Genomic DNA, 19,537 nt, shown 5'->3' on the forward strand with positions numbered 1-19,537 from the left:
ACCGACTGGTTCCACAATCCACGCTTTGGGGAGGCTGAAGAGGTTACCATTTCAATGCAGCAAGACAAGAGCAAGCACTTCTCTAAACACGGTCTTTAATCCCCTAGGAGAGAAAGGTTTCATCTATCTACGTCACGGCTCTCACCTAGGGGAAAAAACAGTGTCTCTTACTCACTTTTCTAAATACCAAAGGAAGGCAGGCTAGAATTTACATGAGGAAGGGTCAAAAAACCATTAGCATGAAATTGTAGCAAAGGACACTGTTTCAACACAGTGTCACTAAGAAAATTAAGGCAGAAAAATATTTGCAAAAACCCCATATATTTTCACATCTTTATTTTACCAGTAGAAAAAGCAATGTTTAAAAATCAAAATCCTGGAAGATACTCTGGGAAAACTGGCTTCTAAAAACACCAGATTCCTCTGTGATAACACTTAAACAACATCACAGCTCCTGAAGATCCTGTGTTCGATGAGCAAAGGTATGATCCATCTCAGGTAGCCCTTCTGAAAGATACTTCAAACCCCATAATCCAGCAGTCAATCTGATCTGTCCCTACAGAATGTGTCAAAGCACTCTGCAGCTACAGAGCAAAAGGGTTGGCATGAATTGTAATGTCTTTAATGCGAACATCATTAAGAGGTCTGTAGGTTTTCTCATTCACAGGCAGCTTCTCCAGCTCATCCAGGGTCTCCAAGCCATCAATAACTCTGGAAGACAAGCAGAATTGCCAGGAATCACCTTCTATTAATGATTTAAGTTTCATAGAGATATCTCAAAGCACTTTACAGTTAAGTGTCACAGGGCAAGGACTTCAGAAGCAAATGATGTAAGTAACACAGCCAATACATTATGTATGGCACATAATGTCTTTTGAAAGGAAATGGTAAGCATCCATGACAGATTCTATACAAGTAATTCCCACTGACCCGACAGTATCATCATATTTTATACCAACCATAGCTGTGTAAAGACCCTGGCTGCACTTCCTGGTAGACAGGACTGACCTATCATAGTATAGGCTTAAACAGCAGCAAGACACTGGCCATACCAAACCTCACTGTGACTTCCTAAAATCCTATGGCTGGAAAATCGATTTCCAAATGTGAGATTATCACTTCTAACCTTATGAGTCGAAGACAAGATTGGACAGAATCGTTAACAACTGTGTAAATCTAATGACTCAAATAGATTTATGCCTTCAGATTTCCTGCTCCAGCTGCAGAAGTGTCAAGAGAGATTGCTCTAATATACCTCTTACTTTGCTGTCTAAAAAGCTCTGGTAAATCTTGGCAGGTTTTTTGTGCCCAGTCACAAATGGGTAGAAAACATGTGCTGTTCACAGTTCAATTCAGTCAGATGCATCACCTCTTTGAATCTAGGACACTGGACTGTGGACCAACAGGGACACATATGCTGTTCTGCTGGTACTGCAACTGGGGCAAGACTAGCAGTTCGTCTGGCAAAGTTCATCTGCCAGGGCTGCTACTCTTTTGTAAGAAAGAGGTCTAAAAAAACCTACCTTCAATCACACTTCTAAACGAACTCAGAAATTAAAAAAAAAAGCAAGACTTAAATGTCAATAAACATGGGGTAGAAAATATATTTTCACATTTCAGTAGTTTCCTTTAAATATTTAACTCCATTTAACAAAGACAACTTTTTCCTCAGCAGATTCACTTGTACACTAGAGAGTTTTAACAACAACCAGAAGAAAACACATTATCATGATTCTGAGATATAAAAAGCAGTGTCTGAAAGACTCAAGCAGTTGCTTTAAGGATGATATAGTACCAGTAGTCTATATTAACATCAGAATGTTTTAAAATAATGATGCACCTTAACCTCACCTGAGTTTACATACTGTCAGTTCCATAAATCTTAATCTGACCAACAAGAAGTTCCACCTAAACAGAAGCATTACCATGTCACTACCACACCCACCCCAGATCCAGTCCCAAATCAACTGTGTATTGGGTTCTTCTGAAGCTGGCTTAAAATAAGCCTGCATCTGTATGGGCAGCGATTAAAAGGCATGCTGGAATAACTCCCTCTGTGTGTGTGTGTGTGTCTGTCAGGGGGGAATCTCCATTCCTGAGGGAATTTTTAATACACCTCTTTCCACTGAATTCCCTACTACTAAGAAAAAGGGGACAGCATTTTGGAGCAACTAATTCTGCTGAAAGTAAAAGAACATACATTTAAATATACACATCCAATATTTTAAAGATTTTAGAACCAGATTTGCATTGCATGTGCCCTGAAATACTCAGATCCATCACAGACCACTATAGTGAGGAGGCACGCAGCTAGGTCACTTACTTGCCAAATACAGTGTACTTCATGTCAAGGTGCGGTTGCTTTCCGTAAGTGATGAAGAACTGTGATCCATTGGTATTCGGACCACTGTTTGCCATTGAAACCACCCCACGGACACTGTGCTGAAAGGGGAAAAAATTCCACATGAAACAAGCCTTGCTTTCACAGATGTGTAACATGTACAAAGTGCTCTGTGAATTAGGACTCTGCCTTAATACCATCATTAAAACCATATCTTGGTTGCTAAGATATTCCACCACAGTCCACATTTAGCTCCTCAAACTCTCTTACAAAGAAAAATTACTTCCTTGCCTTCAGTGTATGAAAAATACTTTGTCACATGTTTTTTCTTCTTCTGTTTTCAGTGATGAAAACCCTCAAACCTAATTTGCCAAGTACAGAAGTGCCTGTTCCTAGTTTAATAACAAGCTTTCTATCCCTCTATTGCAGGATTAGACTTTGTTTTACAATTACAAAAGAAGCATTTAATACAGCACAACACAATGCTGATCATTTTCCAACCTGTAAAGAAAATTTGGGATGAAAACATAACTGCATATTGGGAGCACAGAAATACCTTTAGGTATTCACTGAATTCATCTTCAAACTTCTTGCCCCAGATGCTGTTACCTCCTTTCCCAGTGCCTGACAAAGAAGCACCAAAAAAGATTACTGCAGTTTCAGATGGAAAAATCCCATAAATTATATACCATTCTTTTACAACATTTTACAACAAAAACAATAGCCCGTAATTTGTTTGAGGAAGACCCTGAATTCTCATGTCTTAATACAGAGCAGAGACAAGACACAGAAGGAACACCCATGACATAGCAGAACAAACCACTGATGTAGCCTCAAATTTAATTCAGTGTTATTACAAACAGGCACACACCTGAATCAGATTTTCTTCCAAACAGTTGACACTCCCTAGGACATTTTCCCCAAATGCTTTAAGGGCAGCATAGCTGGATCACCAGGAACACCTGGATCAACTAAAGTCTGTAGAATGCTTTGCTGCTGCACCATTATTTAGAACTAGTGTCGCAGCTGCTCTTTCTCATTTCTGGCTCACCACAGAAAGCTAATCCCATCAGAAATACCTCCATCAACAATACAGTATTCTTATATTTTAATTTACTGATGGTTTTAATATATATATAGTTATAAGGATGTTTTTTTTTTAACTTACATTTGCTTTTTATGTATCTTTTTCTATGGAGAGAACCGGACAGAAGAATTTACCTAATGGGTCCCCAGTCTGAACCATGAAGCCCTTTATATTCCGGTGAAATATACATCCATTGTAGTAGTTACTAGCACAAAGAGCCAGGAAATTCTAAAGAAATGAAACAAATACTATTAATAAACAATACAGAAATAGTATTCTCTTACTAAAACGACAGCATTGGGCACAGCAAGACCAACCCTTTTGCTCTGCTTTGCACTGTGACCACATGAATTCCACACACTATTGCCACAGAATAGCCATCAACGAATTATAGCAGATATGCTCTTTTGACAATGTCACAGATCAGAGCATTTAACGAAACACCTGACAGCAGAAGGTTGCCTGACTTGAGGAACAAATAAGCAGCCCCAGACATGCTCAGCAGTATCACTTTTGGCCAACATGTTTATTTTGTAAATCTAATTTTGTAATCAGTAACTTTGTGCCTCAGCTTTGTTAGTAGGTTAAAAAAAACTGATTTCAATCTAAGGTTAAGTTTACTGCAGAAAGCAAAACCGGGGGCCTCTGACAAACCAGGAACCAGTTCTCACTTTTAAAGTATTGCCTAATTTGTGTGAGTGCGAGCAAACCCAGGGAAATTGGGAATCCCAGGCCACATGTGGTACTTCCCGTTAAGGACAAAGGGCGCTCTGGGAGATGCTGGAACTTGGAGAACAGGGGCCTTTAGCTAAACTTTATCTGGTGAGTAACATCCAGCAGAACTCTATGCAGTGGGACACAGTGCACAGTTCCACGAATGGAACAGGCACTGTACCAGCTTAAAACATTAGGGGCTGCAACTAGATTAACTTTAAGGTCCCTTCCAACCCTAACCATTCTATGATTCTATTCCAGTATCTGAAAAGATGAACTGCAAAAGCCACTTCTCCTCCTTTACAAGCTTTGGTATTTCTACTGCTTTGTTTCAGCACCAGGCAATCCTGCTCCTGTAACTCGACTTACTTCACAAGTCTTTGGTGTACGCTCACAGAACAGTTCCACTTTAATATCTCCTACATCAGTATGCAGTGTGACGGCCTGAGCAAAAGGCAGAAAATAATAATTAAATCAGCAGTGAAACACTAACAGACTCAGTTTCATTTCCCAGTCCCACCAAGAACACAACCAAGTTCCCACAGCAAATAACCACTGTCTCAGGATTTGGCCACAGGCAAGGCTAATGTCACCAAGCTTCCACATTTCCAGGGAAATCACCAGAAAGCAGTTGGCTTCATTTAGTTTCAGGACAAATCAAGTTTGCCATCCTAATGCAGAAGCTCTCTTTCACACCACTACACTCCAGAGATACAATGTGTGTGTGCAAACTGGACCTACCCCGTCACTCAACTGCCAAGTTGAAGAATCTTTATTTCCTGATTTGCTCAACTTTAAAAAGCCTGCGAGTGTAGAAGGTTACACAGGCTCAAGCAGGAATACGTGCCTGCAACCCAAATAACACTCCTGTGATACAAACCCAACTAGATTATCAAATAATAGCCAAAGCAGGATTAAAATGTAGGATCTTAGAACCAAAAATGTAACTATATTTTATACTGATGTAAAGCGACCCATTTCCCTTTGCACAGTATCTCTTTGCAAATCTAAAATGAAAACCTAAACTTTTGGTTAGAAATTCTTCACAGCATCAGAATAAAACGTGCAGAGTAGCTACTCACTGACCAAGAGATGACTGTTTCAGAAAGAAAGAGAATATAAAAAAGCATTGCTGTTCTCACCATGTCGGCTCATCAAACAGCACGGGTAGATCTGCATACAGCAATTTCCTGCCAAGAAAACACAGAAAATTTGTTAAGGTTTTTTCCACCTTTTCCCAGCTCTATTGGATCTAAAATATCTGTGTGGTTCTATGATTTCACAGCACACAGTTTTACATTCAAGCAATTCTGTGGACAAATGTTCTATGTTACACAAGTGCGCAGCACATAACCAGAATTCTAGTTCTATTTATTTTTGTTCTACACTATCCTGTAGCATAGAACTAGAAAGGAGTATAACAAAATCGCTTAAAGAAAGGAGACGCTTTCCTAAGATGTATTCTTATACTAAGCAATCACAGCTGTCTCAAAGGTGATGGTTTTCTGAAGGTTTGAATTGAACAGCTAAAAGCTATACGCCGGTCCCTAAATAGAAGTGCGATTTGGAGCCGCCTTCCGACAGCCTGCAACAGACAAGCAGCTGCATACAAGCACAGCATCAAACTCGTTGCCTCATCAAGATTTCCAAAGAAAGCACTTGGTATTCTGCTAGCAAAACAGCAGTCGTGTAGGAACCAACAGCTCCACACGCTGGTTTCCTCTCCGTACTCTGCCGTCCCTGCCTGGCCCCAGGCTCTCTCATCGAACCCAGGAGACCCGCCAGCAGCGGCCTCGGGCCCTGCCTCCTTCAACTTCCCTCTTCACCCCTCTCACTCCGGTCTCCCTTCGCCCCGCCCGCCGCTCCATCGCCGCGACGTAGGGCCCAGCTCCTCCACAGCCGAGCGACCCGTTCGGGAGCGTCCGCAATCCCCACCGCAGAGCTCGGCCCTCCGCCGCCGCTCCGCCGCTTCACCCTCGCCCGGCCATACGGAGGCCTAGCACAAACCTGCCGAGGCTGGACCCCAGCCAGGCGCCCTATCGCCGGGAAGCGGCTCCCTCACGCAGGCAGGAACACTCCGGCCGCACCTCACCCCAGGCACGGCGCTGCTAAGAGGCTGTCCCTAACCCCCCAACGCAGGCTCCACAGCCCAGCCCCGGCCCACTGCGCTACAGTGAGGAGGGCGGAGCCTCGCGGCGCCAGTCGCAGGAAGCGGGGCCGCCGTTCTTCCGTCGCACCGTAAACGTTCTTGGCGCTGCGGTTTCAGCCGCTCGGTCACCTGGGCTTGTTCATGCCGGTTTTACCCTCTCTACAGATTGCTGCATGCTGCTGCCTGGCACGCAGCTGCTTCACCGCCCTCTGCGCTGCATCCGTGCTTTGGGACACCTGCCCTCACGCTCCCTCATGAATCTCGGCGAGCTGGTTTCAGCCCTGAATGACTTTGCATCCCTCTCTCTGGCTGAAAGCTGGGACAATGTGGGCTTGCTGGTGGAACCAAGTCCTCCTCACACTGTGAACACCCTCTTCCTCACTAACGATCTCACTGAGGAAGTGATGGAAGAGGCAGTGCAGAAGAAAGCAGACCTTATTCTTTCTTACCACCCTCCTGTATTCACACCACTCAAGCGAGTAACGTGGAAGACCTGGAAGGAACGGCTGGTTGTCCGAGCCCTGGAACACAGAATTGGGATTTACTCTCCGCATACAGCATACGATGCCATACCTCACGGAGTCAATGACTGGCTAGCAAAGGGACTTGGTGAGATTCTGTTAAACATTGTTAATCAGGATATGCTATATCGGGCTTTTCCTCGCTTTCCTTTCTTCCAGCTTTTACAGGTATGCTTTGGAGAGAGTTTTTTTGATTCCTTTATTAATCTTGAGTTCTTTTGAGTATCCCAGGTATACAGAACAGAGCTTGGTGAGGAAAACCAAACACAAACACTAGAGGAGCTTTTCAAATGCATGACTGTACTATTAAATGTTGTCAGAACTGGTGCAGAGTAGTGATCATCTTGGTTGCAAAGTTTAGAGCACTGGCTTTAAATCACCACCGTGAATTTGTAAAGGGCAAGATCTCGTTGTTTGCAAAAGATTTAGGGTATCGGAAATTCTTTCAGATACTTATTCTGTATCGAGGTTCATAAATGAAAACATTTCTGTCCTTTCCAGCCTGAATTTAAAACCAGAAACTATTTTGCTTTTGTATAGTTCTTAGGATAAAATGGATGGCCTTAAGAATGAATGAATTCTGTATCACAGCAGCTGCTTCGCACTTAAAATAGATTGTGCCTACTGGAGACAACCAGGCAGGAAGTCCTCAGCTTTGATCAGGGAAAATGGATTCCTGTGCAAAACTTGCACCTTTTTGTTGTATCTGTTTATCATATGTGCTAGATACATATTAGGATACTTGGCCAGCTTTCTAAGGCAGCAGTCTTGTACTGTTTTCTCAGGTGCTTGTACTTCTGTCCCGCTGCGTCCATCAACTGCGCCAAGCTGTCCAGCTGAGGGCACTCACCGGGTAGAATTCTGCACAGACAACACTGAGCATCTAGACACGGTGCTGTCCAAAATCAAAGATATCCAAGAGATCTCATGTCTCACTACTATCCCTGCCAGGTATCTGCTTCACTCTCTAATGTTATTCCTTCTGTTGTTTGAAAGAGTAAGTTGCTGGAATTGTATTTTACTGTCGTAATCTCTTTGCTCCTTTGTGCTTTGCTGCTAGTTTTTTTTTCAGCAACATATCTAGAAACTTAAGGGATAATGATCCCTTTCTGATCAATCTGTGTTCTACTACATGATAACAGTGACTCAGTATAGCATCACATAGGTTAGAGCTGGTAAAAATAAGCATTAATAAGAAACTTGAAGAGGACAGTTGAGTTAAATTCCTGTATCTGTTTCTTCCATGAGAGTAGACTAGACTGGGCTAGGCTATTACAATGCTTTCTTCTTTCATTTCTCTGTGGTAGAATAGCCATGGCGATAGAATAGCTTTGGTTTAAATTAATATGAAGCTGAAGTTCTGTCTAGTTTCTTAGAATGCACCAACCGTATCTTTCCTCAGGGTTGAAGGTGAGGAGCAAATAAGAGTCAGTTTGAACTGCTCTCAGAAAGCACTGTTGAAGGTGATGGCATTTTTGTCCCAGAACAGCCTTTGTGAGAGGACCGAGATTCTCTTATTACAAAAGGTAACAAATTAAATGTATTGCTTCTAGTGAATGTACTACTTGCATGCGCTGAGCACTCTAAACACTGAAATCCAGTAGTCAGTAGCATCATAGGTTTCCTTTGCTGTCCCGTCAGTGCTCTGAAATACTGGTCTGTGGGGATTTGAAGCCACACACGTTTTCCAGAGCAATGAAAACAGCTTGTGTGGCCTACACTAATGCTAGTTCAGTTTCATATCTGGTGTAGTTAGTAAGTTACATTCAAGAATACTACATACTAAGTTCTAGGCATTCCTGAGTGCCCAAGATACTCATCTGTGGACAACATGAAAAGTTCTGGTGTCAGCTTCCTTACAGTAATTTTAATTTCTTTTCAGCCTCTGCTTCCCCATACTGGAATGGGACGTCTGTGCACACTGAGCGAGCCAGTGTCCTTGTTGGACATAACTGAGCGTATCAAAAGCCACCTAAAATTACCACACATCCGCTTAGCCATGGGATTGGGCAAGACACTAGGTAAAAAGGCCTGCAAGTGAGACTATGTTAGCACTAGTGTTCCAGCAAGATAAGGAGTGTGAGTGTGAGCATGAGTGTGTGAAGTACCGCTGCCTTGGACAGTTTCACTTCCAGGTAGTATGAAGCACTGTTAGAAGACAAGAAGCAGCATTTTAGTAGTTAGGTGTGACGCAATCACACAAAAAGAATTTAATCTGTGTTTTTCACTTGGAAAGTCTAGATTATGCTGGATGTTACTGTGAAGAAGGGACAGCACAAGTTGAATATGAGACATCCTTTATAATAATTTGTGAAATAACTAAGATTTTTTCCCCCTGAGACGTAGGGCACACATGACTACCATTTCATTATACTCTCCCTTATGTGAATGTTAAATTTCAAAGCACCTTAAAATAATGAGACACTTCATGAACACGTAACCATCCACACTTTGATGAAAGAGAAAATGGCAAAGGTGAACTATCCTAGCTCAAACAGTGGGTCACACTAGTGGAGCAAGCATCCTCATGTCCCAATTACCTATCCAAATCTCCAAGAAGCACAGCTATTAGAATTTGTGAGAGCAAATTTATTGAGAACTCTTTGTAACTTATGGGAGAGAAGTCTTACTAGAAGACTCTTATACTATCAGTTGCATTAAACCCCCCCTGCACTATTTTGAAGCCTCTCATTATGGTGTGGGTTTGTAGTGGTGTGACCACAATTAAATTCCCTGGCATTGTCACACATGTAATAGCTTGGAATCATCAATCATAGCAAATGGGCAAATTTTTAATGGCATGGAGCAGCTCTTAGTCTGCACTGCAATAGTCTTTTGAGAGCTAAAAGTTAGAAAACAGTTATCTCAGAGGCAAAATCATTCCTTAGTGGCATCATTAGTTGGAAGACTAATGATGGTAGAATATGAGAGTCCTGGAAAGGGTACCAGCCTATTAAAGGGTTCAGAAATCTCACTAAATACCACCTCGATAGGAGAGAACTAGCCAGCAGCCAGCTTTCATGCTGTAGTTTTCCACAGTCCTTCCTACCCCTTGAAAGAAAAAAGAAAATCTACACATCCGTTTAGCACACAGAGGATTTTGCTGTGATATCAGAGATGTTAGAGGCCCGTGACTCTTTCAAACTGACAGATGTGTCTCTTTCACCAACAAATTTACTTTGACCCTAAAAGCAAGGTACAATTATTGTGAAACAATCAATAGCAATACTGATGTGAGAGCTGGACAGAAGGACACCGTTAATCTGTGACACCTTTATATCCTGCAGAATCACCAGTTAAGAAAACTGCTCTGTGTGCTGGTTCTGGGAGCAGTGTCCTGAAGGGAGTCAAAGCTGACCTCTATCTCACAGGTAAAAGATTATGTTTGTTACCTTTATAAGAATAGTCACTAGAAGAGAAGAAAGGAAAAAAAAAAGAGTTGACAGGCTGTTGAAAGATTCGGACATAATTGCCTGTAATAATTGAGAAAAAGCTATTGAAATGATAAAAGAATAACATTACAGTAGAAATAATGTGGATCAGATGGCTGTGAGGCATAGTGATGGTTATTTAAATTAAAACATTGCTATGCACACACTTCTTCAACACAGAATCAATGTTGATGGCAGTCTGCTACAACTTTCAGTGTGTTTCTCCTTTGGCAAGATGCAAAGCATTTCCTCAGTTCTTTACAGAATTCTCTAATGGAAAATGGAATATAGTGTAGTCTACAGAGTCTTGCAAAGGAGCTCCATAGTATATCTGACCAAAGGGACATGTAGTCCATTATCCTCTTTTCAAACAGTGGGATAGCTAATCCCTACACCTTGCTCAACAATGTGAAGTCTGCCTTCCACTCTTTAGTACGTAGTTCAAGCAAGTTCTTCGGTAAGGCATGCTCCATTTTGCCCTTAACACACAGTCCTGGAGAGCTGACCCTCAGACTTCTTCACAAGGCTTCTCAACTGCTCTGCTTGCATCACAGCAACCCACATGTCATCCAGACAGTCCACTTTCCAAATGACTCTTCATACTCTTTCCTGCCCAAATGGCAGAATCTATTCAAAGAGAGGAAGGAATTTCTGTTGTTGTCTTACTTGTATGTGGGGGTATCAGCTGAAAGTCCTTCAAGAGGCACTAAAGCAGGAGTGTTCCATGTTCTTACACTGAGCAGATGGTGTTACATTCCCCCCCTATGGGCTATATCCCCAGTTACATTTTCCCAGCTTCCAGCTAAGATTCTGTATACGTTGCAAAGAACTGGTTACCTAAACTGTACTGTTAGTGATGTACATGGCATTTCTTCCTCCAAATGGCAGGAGAGATGTCTCACCATGATGTTCTGGATGCAGTCGCCAATGGGATAAGTGTTATTCTGTGTGAGCACAGCAACACTGAGCGAGGCTTCTTGACAGAGCTGTGTGACATGCTAGCTATCCACCTACAGAACAAAGTCAACATAATCGTGTCTGAGAAAGACAGAGATCCCCTCAAGGTGGTATAAGGAAAAGAAAAAACAACAAAGGAGAGAATTCAGTCAAGAGTTTCATGATATCTTGTACAGACCAATCCAGTTGTAAGCTTAATGAAGATGCTCTAAATTCGTTCAGTACAGAATGATTGTATTATATGTTCTCTTAGAGTCTGAGATATATTTTGTCATCTGTCAAATAAATGCTTGGTTTGGACTACAGAAGGCTGATTTTAATTACTGGGCTCAATTAGCGGGCTGCACTTAAATAAATTTACTGTTATTGCATAGTCTACAACAAGATACTCAAGGATTGGTTTGGGTGAAATACAAAAACCTGACTTGTCTCCAGTTTTAAGCTTACACAGCAGTTCTACCCTACTGCAGTCATGTCAGTACAAGTCAATAGTATTTTAGCTAATAAATCTGATAGCAATTAATGAAAGGGTACATATCACCCATTTGCATTAGCAGTTTTATGAAGGCACCAGACACATACAAATATAGAACACAATTTGGGTATTTGGTACTAGTATTCAATTGCACAGTCTACCGTAAATGCAGATTTAAGGCTTTTTAATAGAGGGACTGTCAGTTGAAAAACTTTGTAATGCTAAAATTCAATTCCTTAACAAAGATGTAAACGAATTGAATGTGCTTTTGTTACTTCCTTTTAAAAGCAGTTTCTATAACTGTGGCTCTTAATTACAGAATTACTAAAACTGAACAAGTAGCCTTTCCACTGCTGATAAGCTTGGTTTTTATTTTGTAAGTTGGGGTTCTTGTTGTGGTCTATTTGTTCGTGTTCTTCTAAGAAAAAAAAATCTCCCAAGTGCATACCTTACCATCTCTGGATTATGTGCTTACCACAAGAGTATTTAAACAAAATGAAAATATTTCCATTGCAAGTTTGTAAAGATCTTGTTACCATCTTTTGGTTAATAAAACTCACTCATCAAGCTGCATCTTTACTGCCTAATTTTGTGTAACTTTGTCTAACTTAAGTGTAAGTGGGAAAAAGATGACTCCAGTATGATCTGAAGCTACTGAGACTATATAAAGGCCATTATTCTTATCAATACTAGGCAAACCTCTCACTAAGTTGAGAAAGTGGAAAGAAATGTTTTCTTTCCCAAGTAAAGGACTGTAGAAGTCATCCCTCTGAATCCAACAGTTCTGTATTGTTACAGAAGACATTCAAATGCTACTACCTTAATACATACAGAAAATTCAAGACAAAAAATTAATACATAGATAGGGTAATTGTCCAGAAACATGATGAAATCAGGATAAAATACTTTGGAACACAAAGCCCACAGGAATTAATTCACAGTAATTTTCTTTAGCTTGCATGCTTGTGACATGAGATCGGCAGCAGCCAAAAAGCCAGTTCAAATTCCATCTTCTCTTAGCAGATGTGTGGTACCTCCTACAAGCCAAAAGGAGGGCTGCATGGACATCTGGTAGTCTACCAAAACTGCTAGCAGGGAACTCTGAGTTCAGGATGATTTAGTGTTTCATTAAAGTAAATTTCACATCTAGAAAACCAGATATAATTGCACTGAAAATGCACCACAGTATCGCTTTCTGCAAACACATCAGGTGGCATCTTCCATGTGTACTCACTGAGTTTCATAGGAACTGTGGAGTCAAAGGACTGCACAGTTTCCCCTGTTGTGTCCCTGTCCCCCATCCCCGAGAACACATCTCTTCAAGTGGCAGAGTTCTTGAACTGTCCATTTGGTCTCAAACATTAGGTAAGACACAACGTTTTGATCCCAGCTGTAGTGATTCTGATGGTGGCCTAAGTAGTGACAGGCAGGATCTGACACATTTTGCGAAGTTTTGGAATTGCAGCCTGTAAAATGCAAATGCAAGTGCGACCAAAAGAGAACATCCATTGGAAAATGTTCTGGGGGAGGAAGCCAGACAGTACTGCTGGTATATGACAGTTTTCACCATCAGACTCCCCAGCAAAGCTGATTAGGTCATATGTTTGAAGAATCAATTTTTAGTCGGATAAGGAGACACCCTGTTTTCAATACACACAGAAGTCAGGCTGTAAAACCTGTCTGTCGGTGAGGGGTAGACCAGGTAACAATGTTACTCCATATAATAGAATCCTAGAACATGTTTTGGTTCTTTTCGAAAGCTATATACTGGTTTTAAAAGGTAATTAAATTATTTTTAATTTTGACACCTCTGACAACCAATATAAGGTATTTTTACTGATTGGCTTGAATTCTGCATGAGGATTGGAAGAGATATTTGACATAATAATGCAAATAAGGCTTTCACACAACTGCTACAAGTATCGCTATCTTCCTATAACATAAAAGGATTGTGGAAGACAAGACAAGCTAATGAAAATTAATAAAGTACTTTATTTGATTGAACTATTACAACACTGAGCTGTAACACAGCTACCAAATATGAGACACACAAAGTCCCTGAAGTCTGGCTGGCAGACTTCAGCTGATGGAACTATAGGGCTTACTCCCACGTACCTGAGAAAAAAAGTGAAGGAAAGCTGTCAAGCTTCATCAGTCTCCCAGCCTCTGAGGGCTTAAAAAAAGGGAGAGTTTATAAGTGGCACTTAAGGCCTCCCCCAGGATCAGCAGACTCTCCTGATATTAAAAAAAATACATATATACAATCAAGCTTTTTAAAAAACAGAAAAACTTAATAGCCTCTTCCTACTCCTGGATTTAAACTTGGAAAGCAGATGAAAGAAGCTGGATCCTCTCACCCTCCCCAAGAAGCAATGACTCAAGTCCATGACAGTTTTGATTATCTTGGGTTTGGGGCAAGTCCTTCAGTTCTATTGCCAGAGTTCAGTAAGTTACTCACAGTGTGTTCCAATCCCACTAGTCTCTCATGCAGTCAAAGGAGGATCTCTTAGCATTATAAATCTTGGCTTCTTCATACACTGGAAGCTAGTCTTGTCCAAATGGTAAAGGAGTACTGGAAAGCACTCAGTTGAGAAAAGTTGCACCACTGCTACAAACTAAAGCTCTGACCTAGAGATTTTCACTTCCCAAGTAAACTGCTCCAATCAAACCCTCATGGCTGGTGAGGTAAGAGCAGAAGGCACAATCTTACCAAGTTTGTTTTTCTGGCTGTAAGGGTGGCTGCATAGATATGAAGAAGGCATCATCTGAACTAAGAGACAACCCAGACAAATCTAAATACAGAGCAAGAGATGCCTCACTTACAAAAGTCAACATTTCAAACTACCTGAAGTAGTATAACAATGAGCATCATTCATTACAATTATTACATTTCAGTAAGTAGTCCAGCAGCCTTGGGGTTGGAGGGAGAGAGATCTGAGCATAGGCCCCTCTCCAGCAGCCCTCGAGAGCAATTGCCATAGATGCTTTGAGAACAGAGAGACGTTACACATCTTCATCCTCTTTCTCTAAGAAATCAGTCAAGGTACTGTCATCTACAGGAATAAGTAAGTATTCCACACCATCAGCTCCCTGCGGACAGACATACACATTCTGTTAACACCAGCGCACAATGCAATGCAAGCCACTAGAAAGCACTGCAGTGCCAATGTTTATTTGCAGTCTGGGTGAGAGCTGGCCAGCAGTCATGAGGACTACATTGCTAAAAACCAGGAATACTTCACTCGAGCAACATTGGAAATGTGCAAATACTGAGAAAGGTCAGTATACAAGAAATCTTCTGGTGGGCTATGCTAGTCTGACACTACACAGCTCCTCAACACTGTGTCCCCATATCTAGAACTACTATACTGCCTTATTATTAGGACTAGCTTGCATTCTTCTCTCATGCAAATACAGGTTAACTATTGGAAGCAGATTATCAGGTTCCAGAGTCTATTACTTCTCAAGGTTTTCAGGAAGAAGAGACCTGTAGGTTGCTGAGTAACCAAAGCACGCTGTATTTTTACAGCTCCCTATCCATGTAAAGGGTGTTGATGAATTGGAGACATGGAAAAGAGCTGCATTACAGAATGTCAGCCCTTTGCTGGTTACTAGATGCTTCAGATAGCACAGCCTCACTGCAAGCTGCAGAGTGGTGCCTTAGGGATACTTAGTAGCAAGTAAGCATCTTTTCTTTTTGTTTAAGGTGGCAGAATATCCAGAATCATTTTTTTCCCCCAACTCACCCGCTTGGTCCGGATGAGCTTGTGGTCCCTGAATTCTGTCAGCTGTGCCCTGAGTGTCAGGTCACTGTTCACAAGGAAAGCCTCCCGACACTGCTGGTAGAAGTCTTGGAAAGACAGTCCTGGAGATATAAAAAGGCAAGAACAAGAAACTGAAGTGGTAAGACTCACAGATTTTTTTGGGTAACAATAGTTTCCTGCTACAGATCTTGCTTTGGCTTAGACTGCACTGGCTACAGTAACATCACTTCTTTGAAGTATACAGCCAACCTCGTATTTCAGTAATCAATGGAAAAAAGGTGAATTAACATTTCAGTCACCCCGTTTGCCTAATGACATTTATTAGCACTTTAAATGCACTTCCCAACAAGGTTAATCGCTCTTAATTTCCAACTCTTCTATCTTACTTCCAACTATCTTCACTATTAATGTGATACTCATATCCCCTGCAGCACCTCTTAGAGACAGTGACAGAATATTCCATATGTACCTAGAAAGTAGGGACACATGAGAACTCATATAGCAGCACCTGAACAGAATCTCCTGCCTTTCCCTGGTCCTTTATGTGCTAGTTACACAAATTCATATTCTTCCTTTATTTTAATGCTTTAACTTCACAGTCCCCCCATGAATTGTCTCGTTCATGTCTAAACATCAAAACAGACACCAGTAAGAGGAGGTCCTTCAGAACCAGCCAGTCTACTGATTTCCTGTCATCCAGACACAGGACGACTAGAAAGAGTCTATGCCACTGAGTCTCACTGAGGTAGCAGTTACAGCATTTCTGTTGCTGGTGACATACACTGCGTATCAAAAGCCAGTGCTGCTATGACTGAGCTGACAATGGCAACATCCAAACAGATAGAAAAGGTGAGTACATACCTGGATAAGATGGGTTGTCTTTGTTCTCCAGCTGGTACCGAGCAAGCAATCTGAATATTCCCCTAAGAGATAGGAGGAAAGGGGAAAATCAAAAGGAAAAGAAAATGAACCCAAAAACCGAACCCAAACAAAACCAACAAGCACAACTCCCCCACCTCCCCCATCAGAAAATATTAACTTATTTTTCCCTCAAGTACAAAGTCCTGGTTATGGATCCTGACACTATTGGCTATCCAAATACTGTTCATTTAAAATAACCAATCAATTAGATTTCAGTCCTACCATCTTCATATTGAACACTGCTGTCAGAAAACAGGGTCTGCCCCCTGGCAATTACAGATCAGCATAACCTAGCAAGGACTGGATCCTCAGCAAGTGCTACTCTGAAGTGTAACAGTGTCTTACCTGGCATTGAGAGTGAGACTGCGCAGGACATGTGTTAGGGAGCTCAAAGCGAAAGATCCAGATTGCTGTACTAAAAGAGAGTTCTCATAAGATGTTTCTTCCACATATGGACTAAATGTCGTTGTCTCATACCAAAGCCAGTTGTAGAGGCTTAGTTTTGCCTGATCCCACACTAGACAGAAAAAAAAGAGCAGACTGAATTCAGAGATTTAGCTTTTCTAAGACACTAAGTAAGCAAGTTCTACCTTAGGATTGAGAAAACAATGTATCCTTCTGAAATTCACCATACATACACCAAGATACTAGCAGTTCATGCAAGAAAAATTCTCTGCAACGAAACATCTGCATACATCAGTTTTTCATACTATCTTCAAGATGATCAAAGGGCTGGAGCACCTCTCCTATGAAGACAGGCTGAGAGAGCTGGGCTTGTTCACCCTGGACAAGAGAAGGCTCCAGAAACACCTTATAGAAGCCTTCCAGTATGTAAAAGGGGCCTACAAGAAACCTGGAGGGACTTTTTACAAGGGCACGTAGTGACAGTACGTGGGGTAATGGCTTTAAACTGGCAGAGGGGAGATTTAGATTAAGTATTAGGAAATACTTTACTGTGAGGGTGGTGAGGCGCTGGCACAGGTTGCACAGAGAAGCTACGGCTGCCCCATCCCTGGCAGTGTTCAAGGGCAGGCTGGATGGGGCTTTAAGCGACCTGCTCTAGTGGAAGCTGTCCCTGCCTACGCCAGGGGGCTTGGAACTGGATGATCTTCAGGGTTCTTACCAAGCCAAACCAGTCTGTTTGGTTAGAATTTAGAATTATGACTGTACTATACATTCTATCATCATACATTCTATGTACATACATTCATACATCTTATATGCTATGATGTACTGTCAATCCTTCCAGAGTCAGCAGTGTGCAAAGAGTTTCTGGCTGACAAACAAAATTGTTCAGCTGAAATGACAGACTTAACATCTCATCTCCATTTCAGAAAGTCCCTAAATCAGAGGGTACCAGAAGCTTGAAGCCTGTTTGTGTATTATGAACAGTGACTGGTAATTCTTAGTATCTTTCTATAGTTTTGATTCAATACAGCCACAGTTCCAATTGGGTCTTCTAGCTGCTACCACCACACAAACATACATCACCAGATCATTTTATACATCAACAGTAATACATGAGCTTATGAAACAGGCTTGGCAGCTGCAAAAACACAGATTCTTCTCTCTTCACTACATCAGGCCCAAGGCCACTTACTAAGAGGAGCATTGATGTGATCAACAGAGGCAATGAGGTAAATGCTAGGCAGAGAGGATAACTGTGCAAGGATCTGCTGACTTCTTTCTCCTCTCAACATCTGGCTGTCCAGGTTATGAATGAGGACATAGAGCTCTAAAGATGAATCTGCAAGATCAGAAAAAACAGCAGAGAACCAGGAAAAGAAATTGCACACCAAGTGGTTTCTTATTTCCAGTGCAGCCTGGGAGAAGTCTATTCCATCAGGCTCCATATTCATCACTCCAGTATTAAATCACTTTCCTTGTACAGCTTGCGTTGATCTCTATCCCACACTTGATATTTCTGAGCACTTAAAAATTTCTCAGTTCAGTGTATTACAGTTTTTATCACACCTGCCTTTCTTTTTGCAGTTTAAGCTCTTCTCTTTAAGCTTAAACTGCAAAATCCACTTTCCACTTGCTTGTGGCTTTTACCAGAAATTGTCCTTTTAGCTATGACTTTTAGTCCTGCAATTCAAGGTTATTCAAATGTATTTTTGGATGGAAGTGTAAGGGAGTTTGTTCAACTCCTTTTGAGTTACATGACTGGGACCTTTACGATCCTCCTCACACAATGCAAATGCATTTTCTATTCAGGCTTGGATCCAAAGCATACAAACTTCATTGGAAATCTTGACCCCTAAGTCCTCAAAGGAAGTTACAAAGACTTAGCTTAGATAATGCAAATGATAGAAGTTAAAATTTCCAGCTTGCTTGTTGCTGTGGTACTTATCCCTGGGAACAGCTGTTTTCTGAGTCCAGAAACAATTCTGGAACAGTAGCCAGCTTTTGTGCAAATGAATACATAACTCAGCTGCCAATGGAAGCTGAAAGTTCCTCAGACTCCCAGTCAGATCAGCTATAGTGTACTACACAAGACTGATTTATGTAGATTCAAGTGGGTACCACCATTAACCAGTCTTTTTCACTTATTCCCACCTGAAATGCTCATAAGGTAATGATGGAAATCAGAATGTAAATACTTAAATACCCACACCATGCACAATTCAGGTCCCATAGCAATTTGTGTATGTATACATAAGCAGTGAAACAGACATTCAAAAGGAATTCAGCAAGCATTCTGCGTGGCAATACCAGTTTCATCTTGCTTTTGAACCCAATGCTTGTTCAGCACTTCTGACCTTCATTTCATCTTAATGCCAGTATTTGCATACATTAAATTTAAATGAATAAACCATGCACATTAAAGCCTTAATCCAGCCTATACTGAAATTTATGGGAGGACCCTCAGGCCATATTTTTCCAGAGGAGCTCAAAGGACTTGATATCCGTCAGTCACTGCAAATTGCAAGTTCTTTGTTCTGTTGATTTCAGCAAGATTTGTATCAGGTCCTCAAGCAGCCACTAAGAACCATCTTTCCTAATGTTGCTGGAGTTTACCTATCCTGTCTTCCACCAGCAAACACATGGCCACAGAAGCATTATGTAAATAAGGCACAGATGCAGTGTGCTAAATGCAAGGGAGGTGATAATTTCAGTTTATTATTATCATTTATGGCTCCTCCATAGGGTTGAGGAGCCTCTGTCTTGTTAGAA

At 41.4% G+C, this 19,537-nt stretch overlaps 3 protein-coding genes across 3 annotated transcripts in view; 1 reads left to right on the forward strand and 2 right to left on the reverse strand.

Annotated features, from left to right (window-relative positions):
• Nucleotides 1-333: 333 nt before the first annotated feature.
• PPIL3 (peptidylprolyl isomerase like 3) lies at nt 334-6,180 on the reverse strand. Its single transcript, XM_061377301.1, has 7 exons — nt 6,150-6,180; nt 5,285-5,332; nt 4,512-4,586; nt 3,563-3,656; nt 2,898-2,965; nt 2,324-2,442; nt 334-711 (listed from the first exon to the last, which is right to left on the reverse strand). Exons 2-7 carry the CDS (start codon nt 5,285-5,287, stop codon nt 585-587), a joined length of 486 nt encoding a protein of 161 aa, XP_061233285.1. The 5' UTR covers nt 5,288-5,332; nt 6,150-6,180; the 3' UTR covers nt 334-584.
• Nucleotides 6,181-6,392: 212 nt separating this feature from the next.
• On the forward strand, nt 6,393-11,508 carry NIF3L1 (NGG1 interacting factor 3 like 1). The gene is made up of 6 exons (XM_061377310.1): nt 6,393-6,900; nt 7,598-7,763; nt 8,215-8,338; nt 8,695-8,833; nt 10,100-10,183; nt 11,132-11,508. The coding sequence occupies exons 1-6, from the start codon at nt 6,465-6,467 to the stop codon at nt 11,314-11,316; spliced, it is 1,134 nt and encodes a 377-aa protein (XP_061233294.1). The 5' UTR covers nt 6,393-6,464; the 3' UTR covers nt 11,317-11,508.
• Nucleotides 11,509-13,647: 2,139 nt separating this feature from the next.
• Nucleotides 13,648-19,537, reverse strand: part of LOC133225299 (hyccin 2) — a 76,408-nt gene continuing 70,518 nt past the window's right edge. Inside the window, exons 22-26 of the mRNA XM_061377554.1 lie at nt 17,961-18,107; nt 16,706-16,877; nt 16,301-16,362; nt 15,422-15,540; nt 13,648-14,765 (exon numbers count right to left, since the gene is read on the reverse strand). Of these exons, the coding sequence (XP_061233538.1) occupies nt 14,679-14,765; nt 15,422-15,540; nt 16,301-16,362; nt 16,706-16,877; nt 17,961-18,107 (587 nt within the window). The 3' untranslated portion in view covers nt 13,648-14,678. The remainder of the gene's footprint in view (nt 14,766-15,421; nt 15,541-16,300; nt 16,363-16,705; nt 16,878-17,960; nt 18,108-19,537) is intronic.

Source organism: Neopsephotus bourkii, unplaced genomic scaffold (genome assembly GCF_033783945.1).
Source record: "Neopsephotus bourkii isolate Nb327-2 ecotype Australia unplaced genomic scaffold, CSIRO-AGI_Nbou_v1 NB_196, whole genome shotgun sequence".
Classification (NCBI taxonomy): Eukaryota; Metazoa; Chordata; class Aves; order Psittaciformes; family Psittacidae; genus Neopsephotus; species Neopsephotus bourkii.